Source organism: Carassius auratus, chromosome 15, assembly GCF_003368295.1.
Source record: "Carassius auratus strain Wakin chromosome 15, ASM336829v1, whole genome shotgun sequence".
In the NCBI taxonomy this organism is placed as follows: Eukaryota; Metazoa; Chordata; class Actinopteri; order Cypriniformes; family Cyprinidae; genus Carassius; species Carassius auratus.
Genome location: NC_039257.1, coordinates 23720483 through 23741235, shown reverse-complemented (window position 1 = coordinate 23741235; position 20753 = coordinate 23720483). Strand labels below are relative to the sequence as shown.

General features: G+C 38.0%; 2 protein-coding genes across 4 annotated transcripts in view; one reads left to right on the top strand and one right to left on the bottom strand.

Moving 5' to 3' along the window:
• The window catches only part of LOC113115415 (tyrosine-protein kinase receptor UFO-like), a 1029470-nt gene that overhangs the window by 902037 nt on the left and 106680 nt on the right, over nucleotides 1-20753 (bottom strand). The window lies entirely within an intron of this gene.
• schip1 (schwannomin interacting protein 1) overlaps nucleotides 1-20753 on the top strand; it is a 216892-nt gene that overhangs the window by 165642 nt on the left and 30497 nt on the right. Inside the window, exons 1-2 of one of the 2 annotated variants that reach the window (XM_026282993.1) lie at nucleotides 14384-14588; nucleotides 19397-19816. In XM_026282993.1, coding sequence (XP_026138778.1) covers nucleotides 14583-14588; nucleotides 19397-19816 — 426 coding nt within the window. In that variant the 5' untranslated portion in view covers nucleotides 14384-14582. Of the gene's footprint in view, nucleotides 1-14383; nucleotides 14589-19396; nucleotides 19817-20753 lie in introns of those variants that run through there. The other variant, XM_026282991.1, reaches the window with a different exon arrangement.

Genomic DNA, 20753 nt, shown 5'->3' with positions numbered 1-20753 from the left:
AGTGGTTAGAGAGTTTAACTCCTAACCCTAAGCTGGTGGGTTTGAATCTTGGGTGTGTGTTCACTCCTGTGTGTGTGCACTTTGGATGGGTTAAATGCAGAGCACGAAATCTGAGTATGGGTTACCATACTTGGCTGTATGTCACGTCACTTTCACTTTCAAAAGAGGACACAACTAGAAATCAGTGGATAAATTCAACCCAAATATTCAGATGTGTGCATTTAATTTTATGCAGCACTGTTTCCTGATCTGCTGGCTGTTATGACTCATAGACTGTAAGTGTGTTTTATATATATATATATATATATATATATATATATATATATATATATATATATATATATATATATAAAATATAATATAAATTATTACATTCAAACACAAGTTTTGGGCAGTGTAGAGTAGCGCTTGCTGTTTGTCGTTTCTCCGATGACAAATGCAGACACATCACAACGTGTAAAAACAGTATAAGGCATTGTAATCAGTACACTGTAAAACCCGACAAGTAAACTTAACTCAAACGGTTTGAGTAAACAGACATCCTTAAGTTATGTTAACTCAAACCGTTTGAGGAAACTGATTGCCTTAAACCATTTAAGTTGAAAAAACTAACAGTTATGAGTACTCTGAACTTAATTCAGTTGAGTTCATTGAAAGAAGATATACATTGCAATTAAGTAATTAAGTGATTAACTAAGTGCTGATTGAGAATTAGTGATGAACAGCTGCTGCTAACAAACAGAATCACTGAAGAAAAGAGAAACACAAGAACTACTACAACTGACTTCAGACACAGCCTTAGATGAAATCAACTGAAATAAAATACATGAAATCTCTCAAGATCTGATTAAACAACCCACAAACAGCATCAGCAGCTGCACTTATTAATAACCAGACTGACTTTATTTCTGTCAGACGTCTACAGAAGATCTTATTGAGAATGAACTAAGGTTTAGATGTTGATTTATTGTTTCATTTGAAGTAACCATGTTAGAGATCAGTGTTTGCTTTAGTTGGGATCTTGACCCTTGACTTCTGTCTTAGTCTTTTCTCTGGCTGTTATAACCGTGTGTTTCTAAAACATGTTTGTTGTAAACCAAAAGCCCAGAGGAAAAGCCATCAGGTGTTAACCTGTACCTAGATGTACTAGGTGTTGTTACTTTATATAGGTGATGATTATTATTCATTATTATTCACAAATCTTGATCTGTCCAGAGTCTAATCTCTGAGGAAACAAATGTGTAATTAGTAGAAGTGGATCTAATACAAGTGGCACTAAGAGTCTGTGATAATCAGTTAATATAAAAATGACTTCATAAACATTTTGTACACATACATTTTTCTTCTATGCCAGTAACTGGTCAAACACAGACATCAATAATCAGAATATGAACCTCTACAATGGTGACAAAAAAACATGCTGCAATGCATGCTGGGTACTATTGTAGTACAAAACTCATCCATGGCTCCCAGCATGCTCTGCAGCATTTATTTTTTATTTTTTTTATTTTTTTTATGGTCACCATTGTTGAGGTTCATATTCTGATTATTGATGTCTGTGTGTGACTAACTGACACCAGAGAAGACCAAACTGTTTGGAAAGTCTTTGTATTAGCTGATTATTACAGAACCACTGGCTCTTAGAATGACTTTTACTATAACCAATCAAATTACACAACACCTATTTCATCAGAGATTAGACTCCATATGGATCAATAATTGATGATTATCATCACCAATATAAAGTATAACAATCTACATGTAGGTACAGGTGAACACCTGATGGCTTTTCCTCTGGGCTTTTGAGTTATAACAAATGTGTTTTAGAAACACACGGTTATAACATCCAGAGAAAAGACTAAGACAGAAACCAAGGGTCAAGAGCCCAACTAAAGCAGACACTGATCTCTAGCATGGTTACTTCAAATGAAACAATAAATCAACATCTAAACCTTAGTTCATTCTCAATAAGATCTTCTGTAGACGTCTGACAGAAATAAAGTCAGTCTGGTTATTAATAAGTGGAGCTGGTGATGCTGATTGTGGGGCTGTTTAATCAGATCTTGAGAGATTTCATGTATTTTATTTCAGTTGATTTCAGTTGAAGTCTGTGTCTGAAGTCAGTTGTAGTAGTTCTTGTGTTTCTCTTTTCTTCAGTGATTCTGTTTGTTTACAGCAGCTGTTCATCACTAATTCTCAATCAGCACTTAGTTAATCACTAAATTACTTGAATGCAAAGTTTTAAAACTTACAGGGTTTCAATCAAGGCAATCTGTTTACTCAAACGGTTTGAGTTAAGTTTACTTGTCAGGTTTTACAGTGTAATTATGTCCTCACTGGATGCAACAAATGCCTAATTTGTAATGGGTTTTGTTGGTTTTCTCTCGTCGTGCTGGGAGACGCCATCACAGTATGTTCAGGGGCGTAACACTTCCATCACACGCTTGTGGTATTCAGCCAATCACAATGCACAGAATAGCTGGCCAATCAGAGGACACTTTGCTTTTCAGAACGATGAGCTTTGTAAAAATCTACACGTTTCAGAAAGGCGGGGCATAGAGGAGAAACAATAATGTACAGTATGTGGAAAATACGTTTTTTTGTTTTTTTTTTAACCATAAACCACATAAACACATTACATTACCCCAAATACACAAAATAATGTTATTTTTAGCAACATTATATGACCACTTTAACCTTTCCTTCAGTTGTGATGAGAATTCCTTCAAATTAAAGTTTGGAGTGTGCACTTTAAAGACATATTCAATTTGTAAGTGTAATTGAATATGTTTAGGTCAGGAGCTAAAATAATAAAAATTGTGCCTCTGTCCAAATATATATATGGACCTGACTGTATTGTTCATTAAGCTGATACACTCGTTACAGAATATATTTAGCATTATTTTATATACAAATTATCTATAAAACTGTATTATTTATTTATTTAAAATGTACATTTAATTTATTATTTATTTATTTTTTTGCCAAATGGTCAGTTACTTCACTTATGCTTGAGTAGAGCGTATTTCTGTATCTGCGTATGTCTGACTATGTCTCCTCTCAAAATCCAGTCTGAGAAGCCAAAATGCTTTCTCTTGCGGAAGAATGGAGGTCACCCTGTGCTCATCTCGTCAGAGTCTGTGAGCACATCAGAAGAGCACAAGCTTCAGTTCCTCTTCTGTCGGTTAGTCTTCTCAGTGCCACTGAGGTGAGAAGCCAGGGGAAGAGCCGTGTCTTCTGCTGTCTTTTGTAATCTCTGTCTTTCTTATCTGACTGTCTATAATAAGCTTGTAGTGATTTAATGCTGATAGCATCTCCAGTGGAGCTGAACGCAGTTGTCAGATAGTGCCAGCGCAGGTAGAGAAGCTCAGATTCCACAGCCCTGCTCAGTATTTACATATGCCATCGCATCGCAATGCTGTACAGCATGTTCAGTACGCACACATTCCCTCCAAACAATGAAAACAAAAACACAAGGATAGTTACTGTGAGTGGTGCTGGGCTTGTTTCAAGGATTTAAATGCAGGGCCATGAACAGGACGTAATGCCATCTACAGAGATAACAGAAAAACATCTGCAAATTCAAACATAGAAGATAAAAAGGAGACTCTTCTGAAGGTGTGGATTTATCACTTTTACAGTTCAGTTTGGTGTAACAAATTAATTATTGCATGTACGGCTTTAACATGATCTCATGAGTATTCATATGTATGTACATAAAATGTTGTTCTACCACACCTATTTACAGTACCTTTGCACAGACACTGAAACATACAAAATTGTCATAATGACAGCATCTTAAATGTAAATTATCACATATGAACGACTTTACAGACATGAAGAAATGTATGAATCCTTACATATAAATATTGAAAACATGGCATTATTATTTTGATTCTATTGTAAAAAAAAAATAATAATAATAATAATAATAATAATAATAATGTCTATCACTGTGTTCAGGATCATTAGAAAATCACAGGTGTGAGTTTGATCAGGGCTGGTGTTAAAATCTAAAGTGCATTGGCCCTCCAGGGCAATATTTGAGGAACCCTGGGTTAAGGGATATAAAATATAAAATGGTGAAAGTACAATGATCGAAGTATTTCTATGACATAAATGATTCATAAATGTTACATTACTTTAGCAGTAAATAATGTTTCCATTTTAGTTGCTGCCATACATATTGTCTGTTTCAGCATCTATCAGAACATGCAGAGATGTATGTTTTATACCTGTAAATGTTACATACTAATACCTAATAGACCAGGCTGGAATAAACTACATACATATTTTCTCAAATTTTGCTTCTATAGCACCTTTCACAAACCCAAGGTCACTGCACAGCGCATACTGGAATCTATAAAAAAACATCATAACAAACAAGTATGAAAGAAGGAAAATAATGGATACAGCAAAAAGAGGCAGAGGGCATAAATATGTCAATAACCCTGAGCAAACAACTAGGATTTCAATATTGGAAGAGATGACATTTTACAGAGAGAGTTCCACCGAAAGCCCTGCCACTCACAGAAGACAATATGAACTTGGAAAACATAAATAAATTGGATCCATAGGACCTAAGAAGCAGAGCAGGAGCATCGGGGTGAATCAAATCGGCCAAATACTGTGGCTCAAAACCATGCAGGGCTTTAAAACTGGTGAATATAATTTTAAACAGCATGTGAGGAGCCACAGGCAGCCAGTGTGGTTTCTGGAGGACGAGAGAGATGTGTGTGCTTGGACACGGGCAGAATGTACCCTCTGAAGCAATTTAGAAAGAAGAACATTTTCAGTAATCCATACATGAAGAGATGAAGGCATGAAGGACAGATTCACCATTGGTCCCATAACATGAAGATAAGTGGAGAGCTCAGGGCACCAAAAATGTCATAGCATATATAAGACATAAGAGTAATGTCAAACAAGGCAGTCGAAGTCTGTACTTAATAAAACGTAAGTTATTTTTTAAGTTCAGTTTGTCCAGGCTTGAATGTCATCCCCATTTTAATATCAAAGGCGCAGGAGGATTGGATGGGGGAATAAATTTGACCTGGCCTTGTGTTGTTGTTTTTGGCCTAGAAAAGGCATATACAGTAGATTACAAAAAAGAAGTGGCTCTAAAACAGAGCCTTGGGGAACTCCACAAGACTGGAGGTGATTGTTAATCCTCAAAAGACACAACAGAGAAGCACGTCTTCATCAAAAGATGCACTGAGTTTTAGGTTGGCCATGATACTACTGTTTCTAGAGTCAGAAAACTTGAGGAGATCACTGATTAACCCTAAGAGAGCTATCTCAGTGCTATGAAGAGCAAACAAAAAACTAGAGTACAAAAATAACATGTAATGAAATATAAATAATGTAAATCCATAAAAAGCAGCACTTCAAACATATTGTAATGTTTCCAGATTTAGTGGTATGATTAATGGCAGTGGCAAAAGTCCTGTAGGGAAAAGTGCATCAAACACCATGTGAGAAAGGCTCTGCAAAAATTGGGCTCACCATCATAACTCTGAGGAACGGGTAGGCACGGCTCAGGTTGGTTACTCGGCTCCGGTGGTATGGGGGGAACCGGTGGTGTTCGCGGCTCAGTGCACTGTTAAAAATCGCTGTAAAAAAACGGCCAAATTTCGACAGTAAAATACTGTTTTTCATTTAAACAGTGCATTCTGGGTAATATTCATAGTTTTCGAGAAGTAGCCTGCTGCTATATATCGTAAAATAACAACGTTCAAATTCGACACTTAGCGGCTGTGTTTCAAATCACACCCTACACCCTCATTCACTATTCCCTACATGAGTTTACTAATATAGTCCACCTGACAGAGAGAATGAACACTAATGAGTGAATTCAGACACTGATGAACAGCTGCTGTTAATGAGTAGAATCACTGAAGAAAAAAAAAAAACATAACAAGACAAACACATGAAATACAACTGACTTCAGCCACAGCCTTAGATGAAATCAACTGAAGATTTAAACGATCAACAAACAGCTTCACCAACTTCACTCATTACTAACCAGACTGACTTTATTTCTGTCAGATCAGAGAACAGAGATCAAAAGATCTTATTGAGAATTAAAGAGATTTAGATGATAATGTTACTGTTTCGTTTAGCGTCACCATTGTGGAGATCAGTGTTTGCTTTAGTTGGGCTCCTGACCATTGACTTTTACACTTTACATTTTGTTTTATTGCTGTATTTGTATCTTTATGATGAATCTGTTACAGCAGTATTAATTGTGATAGTCAAGTGATTATGGTTGTTTCTAACAGGCATGATCTACTAGACTGACTTAAAGTGTTGCTATAATAATCAAATATTAATTTGGTGTTGAAATATTTGAGTCAATGACACTTCAATTTAGTAAGATTGAAAAGTAGTGTGATAACCAGTATTTATGGATTTAACGACTAGTTTTAGTTAAAAAGTATTTCGGGCAGCAGTCCCCACAACACTCAAAGAGAGAAATCAACAATCAGCATATGAATCTCAACAATGGTGACAATCAAAAGGTTCATGATGCAATGCATGCTGGGTACCAGCGCAGGATAAAACTCATCCATGATTCCCAGCATGCATTGCAGCATGAATAAATTATGCCCCTGAATTGTTCACTTATTTTCTTGAATTCTTATGTGCTTATAATTTTGCATTTGTTTTAAGTTTTAGTAGCATGTGTTGTGATGTTCAGAACTGATCTGTTCATTTATTTTGTGGATTGTCACCATTGTTGTGATTCATACGCTGATTCTTGATATTTCTGTCTAAATTTCAGCAAAGGTTTTTTTTTTTATTTATTATGAGTGACATTTTCTTAACAGTCTTTCATAACTTATGGCTCAGCAGTGTTCCTTCTCATGCTGTAGTATCAATATTCAATAAGAGAAGAGATATGGGATTAGATCAGAATTAATAGTATTTGTTCTTGTCAATCTATAAACAACAATATCAGATTCTTTTTCTTCTGTATACTTTTGTTTTGCTATAACAGGTTCCAAAGGCGCATTGTTACAGCATGAAAAAAAAAAAAAAAAACCTTAGTTGTTGAAAAGTCACGTTCAAGAGCCCAACTAAAGTAAACACTGATCTCCATCATGGTAGTGAAAAAAACACCTAAACCTATTTAACTCTCCATAAGTTCTTCTGTAGACATCTGACAGAAATAAAGTCAGTCTGGTTAGTAATGTGAATCTGGTGAAGCTGTTTTAGTAGTTGTTTAATCAGATCTTGAGAGATTTGATGTATTCTTTTATTCAGTTGATTTCATCTAAGGCTGTGGCTGAAGTCATTTGTAGTTCTTGTGTTTCTCTTTCCTTCAGTGATTCTGCAGGTGTTTATCACTAATGCTCAATCATCAATTAATCACCGAATTATCTCATTAACTTCACTGATTCAGTGTTACTCTAACACTCTCTAGTGTGCACACATTATAAGTGTTCATTTAAAACTGAGGATTTTCTTGTGGGGTTTAAAGGGTTAAAGATTTAAGATGAAGAAAAAACAGAATGAAACATAATTTAACAGTAATAAACTGTAATTAATTTACAGGAAACAAACTGTAGAAAAACAGTTATTTACTGGCACCCCTGCTGCCAGTAAATAACTGTTTTTCTATTGTTTCTTGCCGTAAATTAATGGTTGCCAGCAAAAAAAGTGTTTTTCTACAGTTTTTTGCCGTCAAGTCAAGGAAAAACAGTAATATACTGTAAAATGTAAACGTCAGATTTACCAAATGAAAAAAAAGTTAATTTAACTAAAATATTTGTGAACATCCATAGAAAAAAAATTAGGCAAAGTCATACACTGATAATGAGAGTAAATACTGAACTTGACTATTAATGTGTGTTTGCACAAGAGAGATCGTTTAGTTTAATGTAGTTTTGTTGTTCACCATTGTGCTGGAGAGTAGAGCCGGTGCTTCAGTCAATGATGAGCCACAAATTCTGATTTTCTGCTGCTTTATATAAAGGCAGTAAATGTGGAGTCGCTGATACAGTGATGATCTCTGTGTTGAGTATTTCAGCACATACATGTGTAATACAGCTGACAATGAGCTGCAGTGATTTGAGTAAAAGTCATGTATTTAGTTACTTTATTACTGCACATTAAGTGTAAGAAATATTCCTTCTCAGTGGACTCAAATGAAATAAGTTCATAGTACTAACATCGTAGGAATGCTATTAAAAACTCGAACTGTTTGAAGCAGTGGGAGTGGAGTTAATTTCCATGGTAGAATTTACGGTAAAATACTGTTCAAAAATAAGAGTGGTAAATTAATGGTTAAGAGCTGTAAATTAACAGTACTTTACTGGCACCCCTGCTGCCAGAAAATTACTGTTATTTAACGGCAAAAAATTTTACAGTGTGGGATTACTCAGGAGTTCGAACTTCTATGAGAGCTTTGACATCTGCGTCACGAAAGCTTGCACAGCACGCCCCATGGTGGTGATACTCTCCTGCTGCTGATCAACAAGCAATACTGTGGTTGATGAACTCAGTGAGTGAAGCTGAACTTGCTGCATCCATCATGATGGTCAGATCATTCTATTACGTGAGAGATACGCGGATGCAAGTTGCAAGTAAAATAACTCTTTTTTGAGAGAACATTAAAAGTCTTCCCGTTGCAGCCAGCAGGAGAGTGGTGAAGCAGGGACTTCGATGGGCAAACCAGATGATATGGGTGACGACAGAGTGAAGAATTGCCCGGAGTGTTGAGTGATGAATCAGGTGTAGAATCCACAACAGGAAAGGAACAGGAACAGCCTGACACGATGAACTCAGTGCAACCGAAGGAACACACGAGGAGAACTTAATCAGGAAACAACACGGGGAAACTCCAACAATGATCTGACAAAAATTAGATGAAAGACATGGCATTAAATAGGCTGGGGAAATTACTAATGATCAGCGGTAACCCCCACATCAAACAATCAGCATAACGAGACACCCACAAACACACAAGACTAGGATGAGACAGCGGCTCATCAACCGTGACAGTCTGCTCTGCTGTGGTGGTCACCTGCTCCACCTTGGTGGCTTCCTGCTCTACTACATTGGTCACCAGCTCCTCCGGCTACACCCAGGGTCCACCTCAGTCTCCAGACCCTCTTCCACCTCACAACCCTGGCTCTCCATCCCTTCCCGAATCCACTTCCCTTATGGACTTGAACTTCTTATTCCTGATTCTCTTGTGTATTTAATACAGTTTTAGGTCTGAAATATCTGTGTATGTGCTTATTTCAATTAAACTGTACTTGAATGTGGATTCTTGCTTTTTCTCACCTGCTCACATGACAAATGCAGCTTGTTAGGTTTTTAGCATTTTAAAATGCAAAAACATCTCTATACACCGTGTGAAATGTCTATTAACCTAATGGTCTGTGTCAATACTTTTGCTACTCAGAAAAGTTCACATTTTGTCATAAAACTCCTACAAATATATATAAAAAATATGGGTGTGAGAGCCACTAAAATAAAATAGGTCACACTTTATATTAGGTAGTCTGTGCTTGCATCAAAAGTCAAGTCAAGTCACCTTTATTTATATAGCACAAAAAAGATTGTGTCAAAGCAACTGAACAACATTAATTAGGAAGACAGTGTGTCAATAATGCCAAATGACAGTTCATTCAGTGATGTCATCATCTCAGATCAGTTTAAATAGTGTCTGTGCATTTATTTGCAATCAAGTCAATGATATCGCTGTAGATGAAGTGACCCCAACTAAGCAAGCCAGAGGCGACAGCGGCAAGGAACCGAAACTCCATCGGTGACAGAATGGAGAAAAAAACCTTGGGAGAAACCAGGCTCAGTTGGGGTCAGTTCTCCTCTGACCAGACGAAACCAGTAGTTCAATTCCAGACTGCAGCAAAGTCAGATTGTGCAGAAGAATCATCTGTTTCCTGTGGTCTTGTCCTGGTGCTCCTCTGAGACAAGGTCTTTACAGGGGATCTGTATCTGGGCTCTAGTTGTCCTGGTCTCCGCTGTCTTTCAGGGCAGTAGAGGTCCTTTCTAGGTGCTGATCCACCATCTGGTCTGGATACGTACTGGATCCGGGTGACTGCAGTGACCCTCTGATCTGGATACAGACTGGATCTGGTGGCTACGGTGACCTCGGAACAAGAGAGAAACAGACAAATATTAGCGTAGATGCCATTCTTCTAATGATGTATCAACTAAATACATCGGGTGTTTTGGGAAGTCAAAAAAAAAAAAAAACCTATGATGTACTTATTGTGGTCATATTGTATTACAAAACAATTTTGCTGCTATTGAGATGAGATAGTTAAAGACAGGTTTGGTGGTATGGGTGGACTTAAGGGTGGGTTAAGGTGTAAGGGATGGGTCAACAATGTAAAAATTAGTGGTGGGCCGTTATCAGCGTTAACGTGCTGCGTTAACGCAAGACTCTTATCGGGCGATAAAAAAATTATCACCGTTAATCAATTCTCAAAGTTGGGTTGAGATCTGGTTCTATACTAGGCAAGCTATGATGACTTTCACCTTGATATTTTATATAACCGACTGGCTGAGGTCAGCCTAAAAAGATGCTCAGGACAGTTGACGGACCACTGCTGTGCATCGTCACGAAAGCTTATCTTTTTCACATGTTTTTAAGTCTTACCGCTTGTCGTTTTAAACATTAAAGCATCCAAACACAAGACGTGGAAAAGCTGAACAGAGTAGCGCGTGCCGTGTTAGGTGCGGAGAGAGAGAGAGAGAGAGAGAGAGAGACGTGTATCACAGACAGCGACACTGAACCAAGCTCTCTTCTGAGAAGTCCCTTCGGCACCGGAACGAACAAATACAAATCGCAGTTTGAACAAACAAAAAGATGTTAAAGGACACAATCCAATACTCGTGGTGTTCTGGTGTTCAGGGCTCACGCAGAGAAAGGCGTCTCGAGACACAAAAAATAAGCGTTTTCAAGTGTTTTAATCAAAACACTAGAACATCGAATTTGCTTATTTTTGCTCTAGTGCCGACAAATACATACAAAATATGTCAAAATATCCACCTTGGAAATTATGCTCGAAAAAACTGTCCGTTATTTCTTAAGTGAAAAATGGGATGTGTAAAGTGACCGCGCCTAATTTAGCGACTGGCTGCTGTAATGTTAATCCAAGAAAATGAAGATGAAAATCACTCACTGCTCTTGACCGAATTACTTTGTAGTTTTAACAGTCAAACCAAAAATTATTCAGACACCAGATATTATTTTTGATATATATATAGCAAAACTGTAATAATGTGAGAAATGTTGAAGGTGTCTGAATAAATGTAGGTTTGATTGTATATTTCATTTTTACATTGAAGACTATCCAGTGCTTTTTTACATGTAATTATTCAGTTTCTGTACCTTGACACGTACAAACTTGAAAAAAACTTAAACATTGTGTAAATAGCACAAATAAATAAAAATAAACGAACATACAAATTAAACAATTTCAAACAGGGCCCACTGATACAACCTTCAGAATTCAAATGAGCCATTTTAATCTAGATTAATTTCAAGATCACAGTGAGATTAATCTAGATTAAAAAAATTAATCTATGCCCACCTCTAGTAAAAATATAAGTACAATGTTAAAAAATGTATGTAAACATTAAGTGCATTGTACCAATCTATACATTAAAATGTAAGTACACAGTAGTAAAGGCCACCTAATATAAAGTTGGACCCAACTATATAACAAAAAGCCATAAACTGGATGAAAATAAATATTTTAATTTCTGGGAATGCAACTTTATTTGTGTTTATACATACTGGTATTGATTATATTATAAGTACCAAATGTGGACATTTTAAAATCCCCATGAAGAAACCAGATTTTAAATCATACAAAATGAAGTGTTTTGAGAATTTAAAAAATGCCTGTATTTATCTGTGAGGGGTAGGTTTAGGTGTATACCATAGCAATGTAATTGTACAGTATATCACTGTTTTACAACTCTGTTAAAAGGCGGCTGTCATAAAATGATTAAAGCAAGTGGTGCAGCCATTATGTTTGCATAACTTCACAATCTACTTGGGGCAGATGCATCTCAGCCTCTAGATCTCTGGATTCATCCTCACATAAGCACATTTGAGAGGATATGATGGGGCGTTTATCATCAATATTTAGATTGTACACTATATGAATGGCTTGGCTGTCCTCAGCATTGCACATTTTGCATGTCTCTTTATCTGACACCCGTTTGAGTCTCTACTAATGATCCGATGAGTTAAGTCAGGTTTGCTGGATAAGGGAAACAAACACCACATGCAGTGCTGGGTTTGGAAACCACTGCAGAAAAGGTTGGAAAGTGTAAAGAATGTGCCTAAAATAGTCACAGCCACAGAAGCTCAGAGTGGATACTGGAGGAGTGTGTGAGATCATGTGACTTTAAACAATATCTTTTTTAAATCTAGTGAGGCAATACCAATCGAAAGCATTGATGTGCATCCACTCTGAGTTATCATGCAAACGTGGCTGGGCAGTGGATGTGCTATTCTTGTTTCTGTCTCGGCTGTGTTTGCTGGTAGGGTCAGTGAGTGCAGTGGGCAGAGGTTCCTGTGACGTCTTTTCTCTCGTGCCCATAGTGACTGCTGCGAAAAACACTGGGGAGCCACTGAATGCTGCAGGCCGTCAGACTCAACCATATCAGCAGAGACTCAGAACTCCTGTCTCATCCTGGAGGGAGAGAGAGAGAGAGAGAGAGAGAGAGAGAGAGAGAGAGAGAGAGAGAGAGAGAGAGAGAGGGACGGGCTGTGTCTCAAACTCCACTGTTCTGACTTCCTGTCTACATGAGCAACTGACTACATAAACAGTCCTAATCAAAAATGGAATCTTACATGATGACTTGTTAAATTAGTACTCATCTTTCGGTTTGATCTACATACAAACACTATTTGTGCATTTAAAACTGGAATGTGTAACTGCATTCTTTTGAGCACATGCACCACAATTTCATGTTGCATGCTAAAAAGAAGAGTGTAAAGCAATTTAGACAGATATTTCTGCATTTCCACTCAAAGTGAACATCCATGTGCTCGGCTTGACCAAGGTGACCTTGTCGAGCGCTCTGCTTTTCACTCAAAAACTGTTTGAAGTGCTTCTGCAGACAGAAGATTAAAGTTGTGATGTAAGGCAAGTCGCGACAGAAATGTGATTCTGTATGGTGACGTACATGTGTTTGAGAGGATTTTCAAAAAAGAAAAAGGAAAAAATATAGGGTTTATAGGGTGTGGACTTGGTTCGATCCATCGGTTGGTGATTTGACAGGGAGCAGGTCTGAATGCAAGCTGGAGGATGAATTTGAGAAAGTTTAAGCAGAGTAAATGACTGGAGAAGTCCAGCATACATTACCAGAGAAAAGACTGGGAGCTCTAGTTTTAATTACAATTCTAATTAAATGACAAACTCAAAGAATAAAAAAAGAAATGCATGGATAAATTATTCATGACAAGATGCATTTCTAAAATAGATTAGTGAATTTCCATTCATGCTGATTTTAAGATCCAATTTCAAAGCATATTTAATGTTGATGTTTTTGAATATTATTTGATTGCATAATTTGCATATTAACTATGAATGCATTGTTCTAGTAGGGTCTATACAGGTCCAGTAGAGGCTGATGAGGCATGATTTTAATGAACTGCAGGAATGATATGTAATATCACAGTAGGAGGAGTGATGTTATGCTTAATATTGGCACAGACGTCAATCAGGCATGCTGATATTTAATACTACATTACACTCCACTCTGTATGCAACAGCTCTATAAACAGGTCATTAACATATAGAATAATGTACATTTCATCCAAAAATGTTGAGTTTCTGTAAATAAAAAGTACCTGAAGCATAACGCATTGCGTCTCATCAGAAAACAGACTGAGAACTGGTCTGGAAGTATAATAATACTGAAACAGTATTTTCTTGTAAAGCATATTCCAGTAATCTTTGAGAATCATTTGTACAGTGTATGAGCAGATGAGATGACCTTTCAATCGTGAAGCCATGGCTCTGTGTGTCCAGTAGAAGAGCACGAACCCTCCTCTCATTGGGTATGGCCTGACAAAAGAATAATGACCAAATAATGAACCATATAGGACACATGACTACCTTAGAGGGGAGCATTTCGGGGAGTTAGGCGAATGCAACATTTTTGGTAAATATAAGCCAGTGGCAGCATGTTTGGCTATTATAGGCATTGACAAAATAAGGGGATATTTTTTTGGATAATGTTAACTATTTATTAGTGTGCATTGTTTGGGGTTAGATTTTGGGCGTCGTGTTTGCAGGTCAAACGCGCGACAGCATGCGCTCTCTCCCTCGCTCCCTCGCCTCACCAGCTGACTCGAGCGCGTCACACATGCTGTCTAGCTAGGCAGCTCAGTAGGTGTTGAGACAGCTCCTCAGAGGGAGGGTTTCTGTTATCTGGTCTGGCCGCCGGAGAGCCGCCGGGGTGTTCTGGAGCAGCGGAGATCCGCCATGACTTGCGCCACGGACGCTCTCCGCGCACGGACCGGAGCTTTCTCCTCGAGCCGCGCAAACATGTCCTGAGAGCACGAGCCAACACCGGCACACAAGATGACCGTAAGTCCTGTTAGTCCATGGGCTGAGCTCAGCTCAGCTGGTTTCAGTCAGTTATGAGGCAGCGAGGACGGATTTAGAAACATGACATCATTCGGGACTGACTGAGGGACTCGCGTGCGTTCATTTAAACTCGCGCTTCTGTAACACCGACGAGAGGTCTGAAGAGCAGTGCGTGTGCTATCTCTGATATTACTGTAATGTGTAACGTGCATGGGAGCATATCGGGTGTGTGAGATCGAATGAAGTCAATGCACTGTCCTTATGGAGACAGCATGCATCATTAGACAACTGAATGACTCCTGTAAAATGGGATTAAATGTGTACCGCTTTCCCAGATTCTCTTTCTCTCTCTCTCTCTCTCTCTCTGTGTGTGTGTGTGTGTGTGTGTGTGTGTGTGTGTGCTAGAGCTGTTCTTGCGCATTTATGTTCGTGTTTAATCACATTTAGCGATCACTTATGTAAATAAGGGAATAAAGCCTAATGAACTGCACTGGTGTTGAGAGCCGGTGTCTCTTGAGATTAAAGCTGTGATCTCATCTCGACAAATCACGCGAGGACTCCTGACGTGTCTTAAGTGTGGATGTAAGAGCCTTGTAGAGCCTTCCTTTCATAAAGAGCCTGCAGATGATCATAAAGCTTCATAATGTGCAGGCTTTGACAGACAGATGATGTGTTTGAGCTGGAAGTGTTCAGTCATGGTCACTTACTGTGTTTACTGTCTTCAGCAGCGACACGATCAGCCAAAGAACCCGTGCAACACCATATTACATACTACAAATCATATAATGCGCATATATATATATACATATTGCATTTAGGCGATGTGTTATTAAATATTCATAAATCATGATTTAATGAAGTTTTTCATCAGATTTGAAACAAATATAAACAATGAAGCGAATAATGTGAATGCAGTCATTTCATTCATTCATATAGCTACACAGAGTCAATGTATTTGCTGGTTATACACTTTTCATTGTTCACATTGTGCTCAGTTCTTTCTGCTGCCGATGCTTCGTAATAAATCATAATTATAAATGTTTTATTATTTATAATAATGAGTCTGTTCTCCAGCAGGGAGTCTGAGGACAGAAACTGTGATGTATTTTTTATTATTACTGTTAATGTGGTGACATTGCACAATATGTGTAGGCCTCTTCTGACATCTGTCCCTGCTGTGACGTGATCTGACGGACTGAGGAAAGACTGGTTTTCTGTTCAGAAGTTAGTGAGCTTGCTGTGAAAAGCGCTAGCTGTGACTGTACTGTGTTCCCAGATGTTTTACCGTAGTATGCTGCAGCACACTGCTGATCTGAAGGATTGCTAGGCACTGAAAGGCAAAGCCACACATCCTGTTCAGGTGAAAGAGCAGAGGAAGTGTGTGTTACTGTGCCAGGAGTTCAGGAAGGAAGTCCCATGTGACTGAGCTGTGTGTTTGTGTGTGTGTGTGTGTGTGTGTGTTTGATAGGAGAGTAAAAGCACTTGATCTGATTATCTGCATGACTGTTTTACCCACAGTGCATTTAAAGCATCAGTAAACATGGCAGTAAAATGTGCCAGTGGACACAGCAATAGCTACTGTATGCTCTCTGTAATAGTATAATAGCGCCCTCTAGCTGTAGAAGTGAATGGGATTCTGCTCGTGTCCTCAGATAGCCCTGTTCTGCTCAAATCCTGTGAACCAAGACAAATATAGGGCATTGTGCTCATATATGATTTGTAAAATATAATTCATTATTTAACAGTAATTTAACTCTGCATCTTTATGAGATGATCTGATGCAAGCGTCTCACACATGAATTAGGGATGCACCAAAATGAAAATTCTTGGCTGAAGACAAACAAAATGAAATGTATTTTGCCAATTTTTTCACCATTGTATAAATTAAAATAACTAAAATGTGTTTTTTTTGTCATGCTTTTAAATAATAATAATCATAATCATAATAAATCTATAAATATTTTTTTATTTACATTCTGATTGAATGAAGATGCATTTATATGGCGCTTTATATAGCACTTCTTACTACATTTTTAGATGTTTTTTTTTTGCACGTATTTTCCTCTGTATAAATAAATGCAGCCTTGCTGTTCAGAAGAAACTTATTTTAAAAGCATTTATTATTACAGATTCCAATTTCAACACATGTGTAAATGTTATAATACATTTATTAAATTAGCTGTTGTAGAGTAATTATTATTATCTTTATTATTTTCTATTATTTCAGAGAACAACAGTAAAATTACTAGCGGTCAACCGATATTGATTTTTGTCATCCAATGTCGATATCTTGGGAAGCAGGGGCTGATATATATATATATATAGTATTATTTAATAAATTTGAAATAATTTGAAAATGGATAAAAATGTTTTTTTTTAAATAAACATACTTTAGATGTCAAAGTTTTTTTTTTTTTTTTTTTAAATAAATGTTTCATAAAATATGATTAAAAAGGAAGTAAACCCTGTAAGCAACAGGGCACTCAGTATTCTGGGAGGTTTGTGTGCATTGGGAATCATATTTTTCAAATAAAGCCAGGATAACCCTCATTTTACACACAGCACACATATGACAGTGGACAAATACATTAGGTGCAGCATAATTTGAAATCAGGAGTTTCTAGTTTAAAGCATTCGATTCACACGGACTGACCATCACACAGAGAACACGTGATCATGAAGGATACACACTTCACAAGATCTCACAGCTGGATTACACTGAGTTTACAAGGGCTGGGAAATTAAATGTTCATTAGTTATTCAAAGATTTGTGTAAATTATATAAATGCGTATTTGATTAATGCTGACGGCAAACAAGAAAGTATTATAATGTTTTACTTTCTATTACTAATAATATAAAAGCTTTCTGTATACATTGATTTCTTTGTTTAACCATTCTATCTGAATATTAGACAGACTTCTAACCGTATTAGATGAACTGTTAACAACGACAGTAAACGAGAGAGAGAGTGTGAGCACTGTGTGTGTTCAGACGCTGCTGCGCTCAGCGCCGTCAAAATAAAAGTCCCACCGCGAACACAGCGGCCAAGCAGAAAAATGTCAAGGCTGATGCCGATATTTGAAAAATGACAAATATCGGCCGATATATCGGCCTCGGGCGATATATTGGTCGACCATTAAAAATTATTTTAAAATAAATCAAAACATTTACAAAATTAAATAAAATTAAATGTGAAACTAAAATTCACACAACAAATGTCATGTTGGCAAATGTGTGTGTGTGTGTGTGTGTGTGTGTGTGTGTGTGTTTGAGTGAGTGATGGAATTTGGGATGATCTCACCAAAGCTGATGGTATCTATCATGGTCTAACACCCAAATGTTTAGGAAATAAATGAATGAAGAACACAGAAGACTGAGGAACAGTGAGCTCATTCTGCTGGGTAGTGACTATGGTGATCAAAGCAGTAATTGATTTCTAGAATAAATGGAATAGGTTATAACAGATGCATTACTGACCCACAGCATTCGATCATTCGTCATCATAATTTAACCCTCATGTTGTGTTCTGCTCATTCTGTTTCTTTTTCCTAGTTAGTGTTATCACGTTGGACTAAATCTGACGTTCCTCACAAGAGTAGAACAACTTCTTCAAATATGTCCAGCATGTGCCAGAATGATCCAAATAATGGTCCATGAGATCAATGAAACCAATGAGCAATACGTTCCAAAAAGAAATACAAAACCTGTGATAATTGAAACCAAGCTAGTTGACAAAAACAGAGAATGTATTATTTATGAAGAATATTGATAATCAGTGCTGGTCATTACAGGTAACGTGATTTCCATTATCAGATGGCTTTTTCAAATAACGAATAAAGTAACACATCACTGTTTCATTTATCGGATAATATCGGAGTTACTTTTCCAAACACGTTACACCAGTTCCATTGTTTCTCATGTGTTGAGTGACAGCTCTGGTGTTGCCATGGAGACAGAGATCAGGAGTTGTGTGTGAACGTGATCTCGCTGTAGATCTAGACTCAATATGAACATGTGTTCACTCAAAAACACACTCAGTGTTCCTCACAATCAACAAAAACAGTCAATAATTAAATATGTTAAGAATTGAATTTACATTTCCTTCAACCTGAGGCTTATTCATTTCACTTTTGGTGTGAAAGGACTTTTACATTTGACAAAAATATATATATATATTTTATATTAAAAACATAACCAAGCCCAACTCAGATGAGAAAAAGTAATGCAAAGTAACATAACGCATTACTTGCCATAAAAAGTAACTAAGTAACGCAATGAGTTCCTTTTTTAGGGCATAACTCAATATCATTATGCATTACTTTTAAAAGTATCTTCCCCCAACACTGCTGATGATACAGCATAACCAGAGATTCACCAGCTACAGGCTGCTCAATACTGATCAGGAACATGAAGGCCTTTCAGAACACCTTAATGCTTACAGTTTTTCAACTGCTTACACACATTACACACAACTGCTGCTTACACACACAAACTTTACACACAAGTGCAAGAATCACACACACAAAACACAGAATGCCTCGCATCTCTTTCAAGATGAATCACTGCATTCAACATATCACAGACTCACCTCAAAAGCAAACACTTGCAAACACCTTTGCCATAATATTCATTCCTGTATTTTTTTTCTGTGTGTGTGTTACATTCAGAAATTGAAAACAGAGTGATTGTGCTGTTTGAGTGTCAGCTTTCAGAAACTGGTCAGAAAAGGTCAGTAGTTGTATGTTTTCTGCAGGATCTGTCTCTAAAGCGTTGTGTGTGTGTGTGTGTGTGTGTGTGTGTGTCTCAGGATTACCGGGAGGATGGCATGGATCTGGGCAGTGATTCCTCCAGTCGCTCCAGCTCCGAGTCCAACTCCAACAAGGTGACGCCCTGCTCCGAGTACAAGTCCTCTCCCAGTCTGGAGCTGGCCGGTCTGGAGGACTACGAGGAGGACGAGGACTTCCAGCAGTACAGTAAGAGAGCGCTGCTGGACTGGGAGAGAGAGTACACAGACAACGGCTCGGGGAGCGTCAGAGCCTCCTCTGGACCCCAGCAGCCCAGCGAGAGCCAGACGTCCAGCAGACCCGGCCAGGACAGACAAGAATGTGTGGAGGAAAGCCAGCTTCCAGCCATGGACTGGGCGGCTCTGGAGAGACACCTGGCTGGACTACAGTTCAGAGAACAGCAGAACCACAACCAGGGCCTGATCCGCTCCAACTCCACCAGCGTGAGTCCTCTCCAGTCTCTGCATGCTCCATCACCATCCATCAGCTCGGCTCTGCTTCAGCCGGCTGACATGTGAAGTGTGGCAGGTTTTATGGATGCTTGAACACTTTCTAGTATGTTGTGTCTAATAGGCAGTGTTTAGAAAAACTCTTTATATTTACATCTTGTGTGTCTGCAGCACAGAAGCAGTCAGTGTCACAGACGTATATTTGTAGAAATAGGCAACAATACACTGGATGGGTGTGCACGCGCGTGAGTGTGTGTGTGTGTGTGTGTCTGTGTGTGTGTGTGTGTGTGTGTGTGTGTGTGTGTATAATGACATGGGTATGACACAGGTATTACAAGGAGAGGGTGACTTATGAGGACATAACCCATGTCCCCATTTTCCAAACACTTATAAATCATACAGAATGAGTTTTTCTGAGAAAGTAAAAATGCACAAAGTTTCCTGTGAGGGTTAGGGTTAGGTGTAGGGTTGGTGAAGGGACATAGAATATACAGTTTCTACAGAATAAAAACCATTACACCTATGGGATGAACGCACTTTACACAAATACAAATGTGTGAGTGTGTGTGTGTGTGGTTAGCAGGTGGCACTCCTGCATTCATGATCTGACCGTGCTGTTTCACACACAGCAGTGAAGGATCAGTGTTTCTCTGAGGTTGTGTGTAGTTCAGAGATGTGCAGATCATTCTGAGCATGAGTGTGTGTTTGTAAATTGTTGATGTGTGTGATAAAGCGATCGTATTTCTGAAACCATGGAGGCATTTCTAGTCACTGAAATATTCAGTTATTTAATGATATGCAATTCTGAATATCACTATCATAGTGCTGTGATGATTGTGATGAGTGTGTCAGTCACCGTCAGTGTATGCACAGGTGATGACGGAGAAGTGAAGCATTACTGCAGAATTCAGAAACATAAGAAACAGCTGAT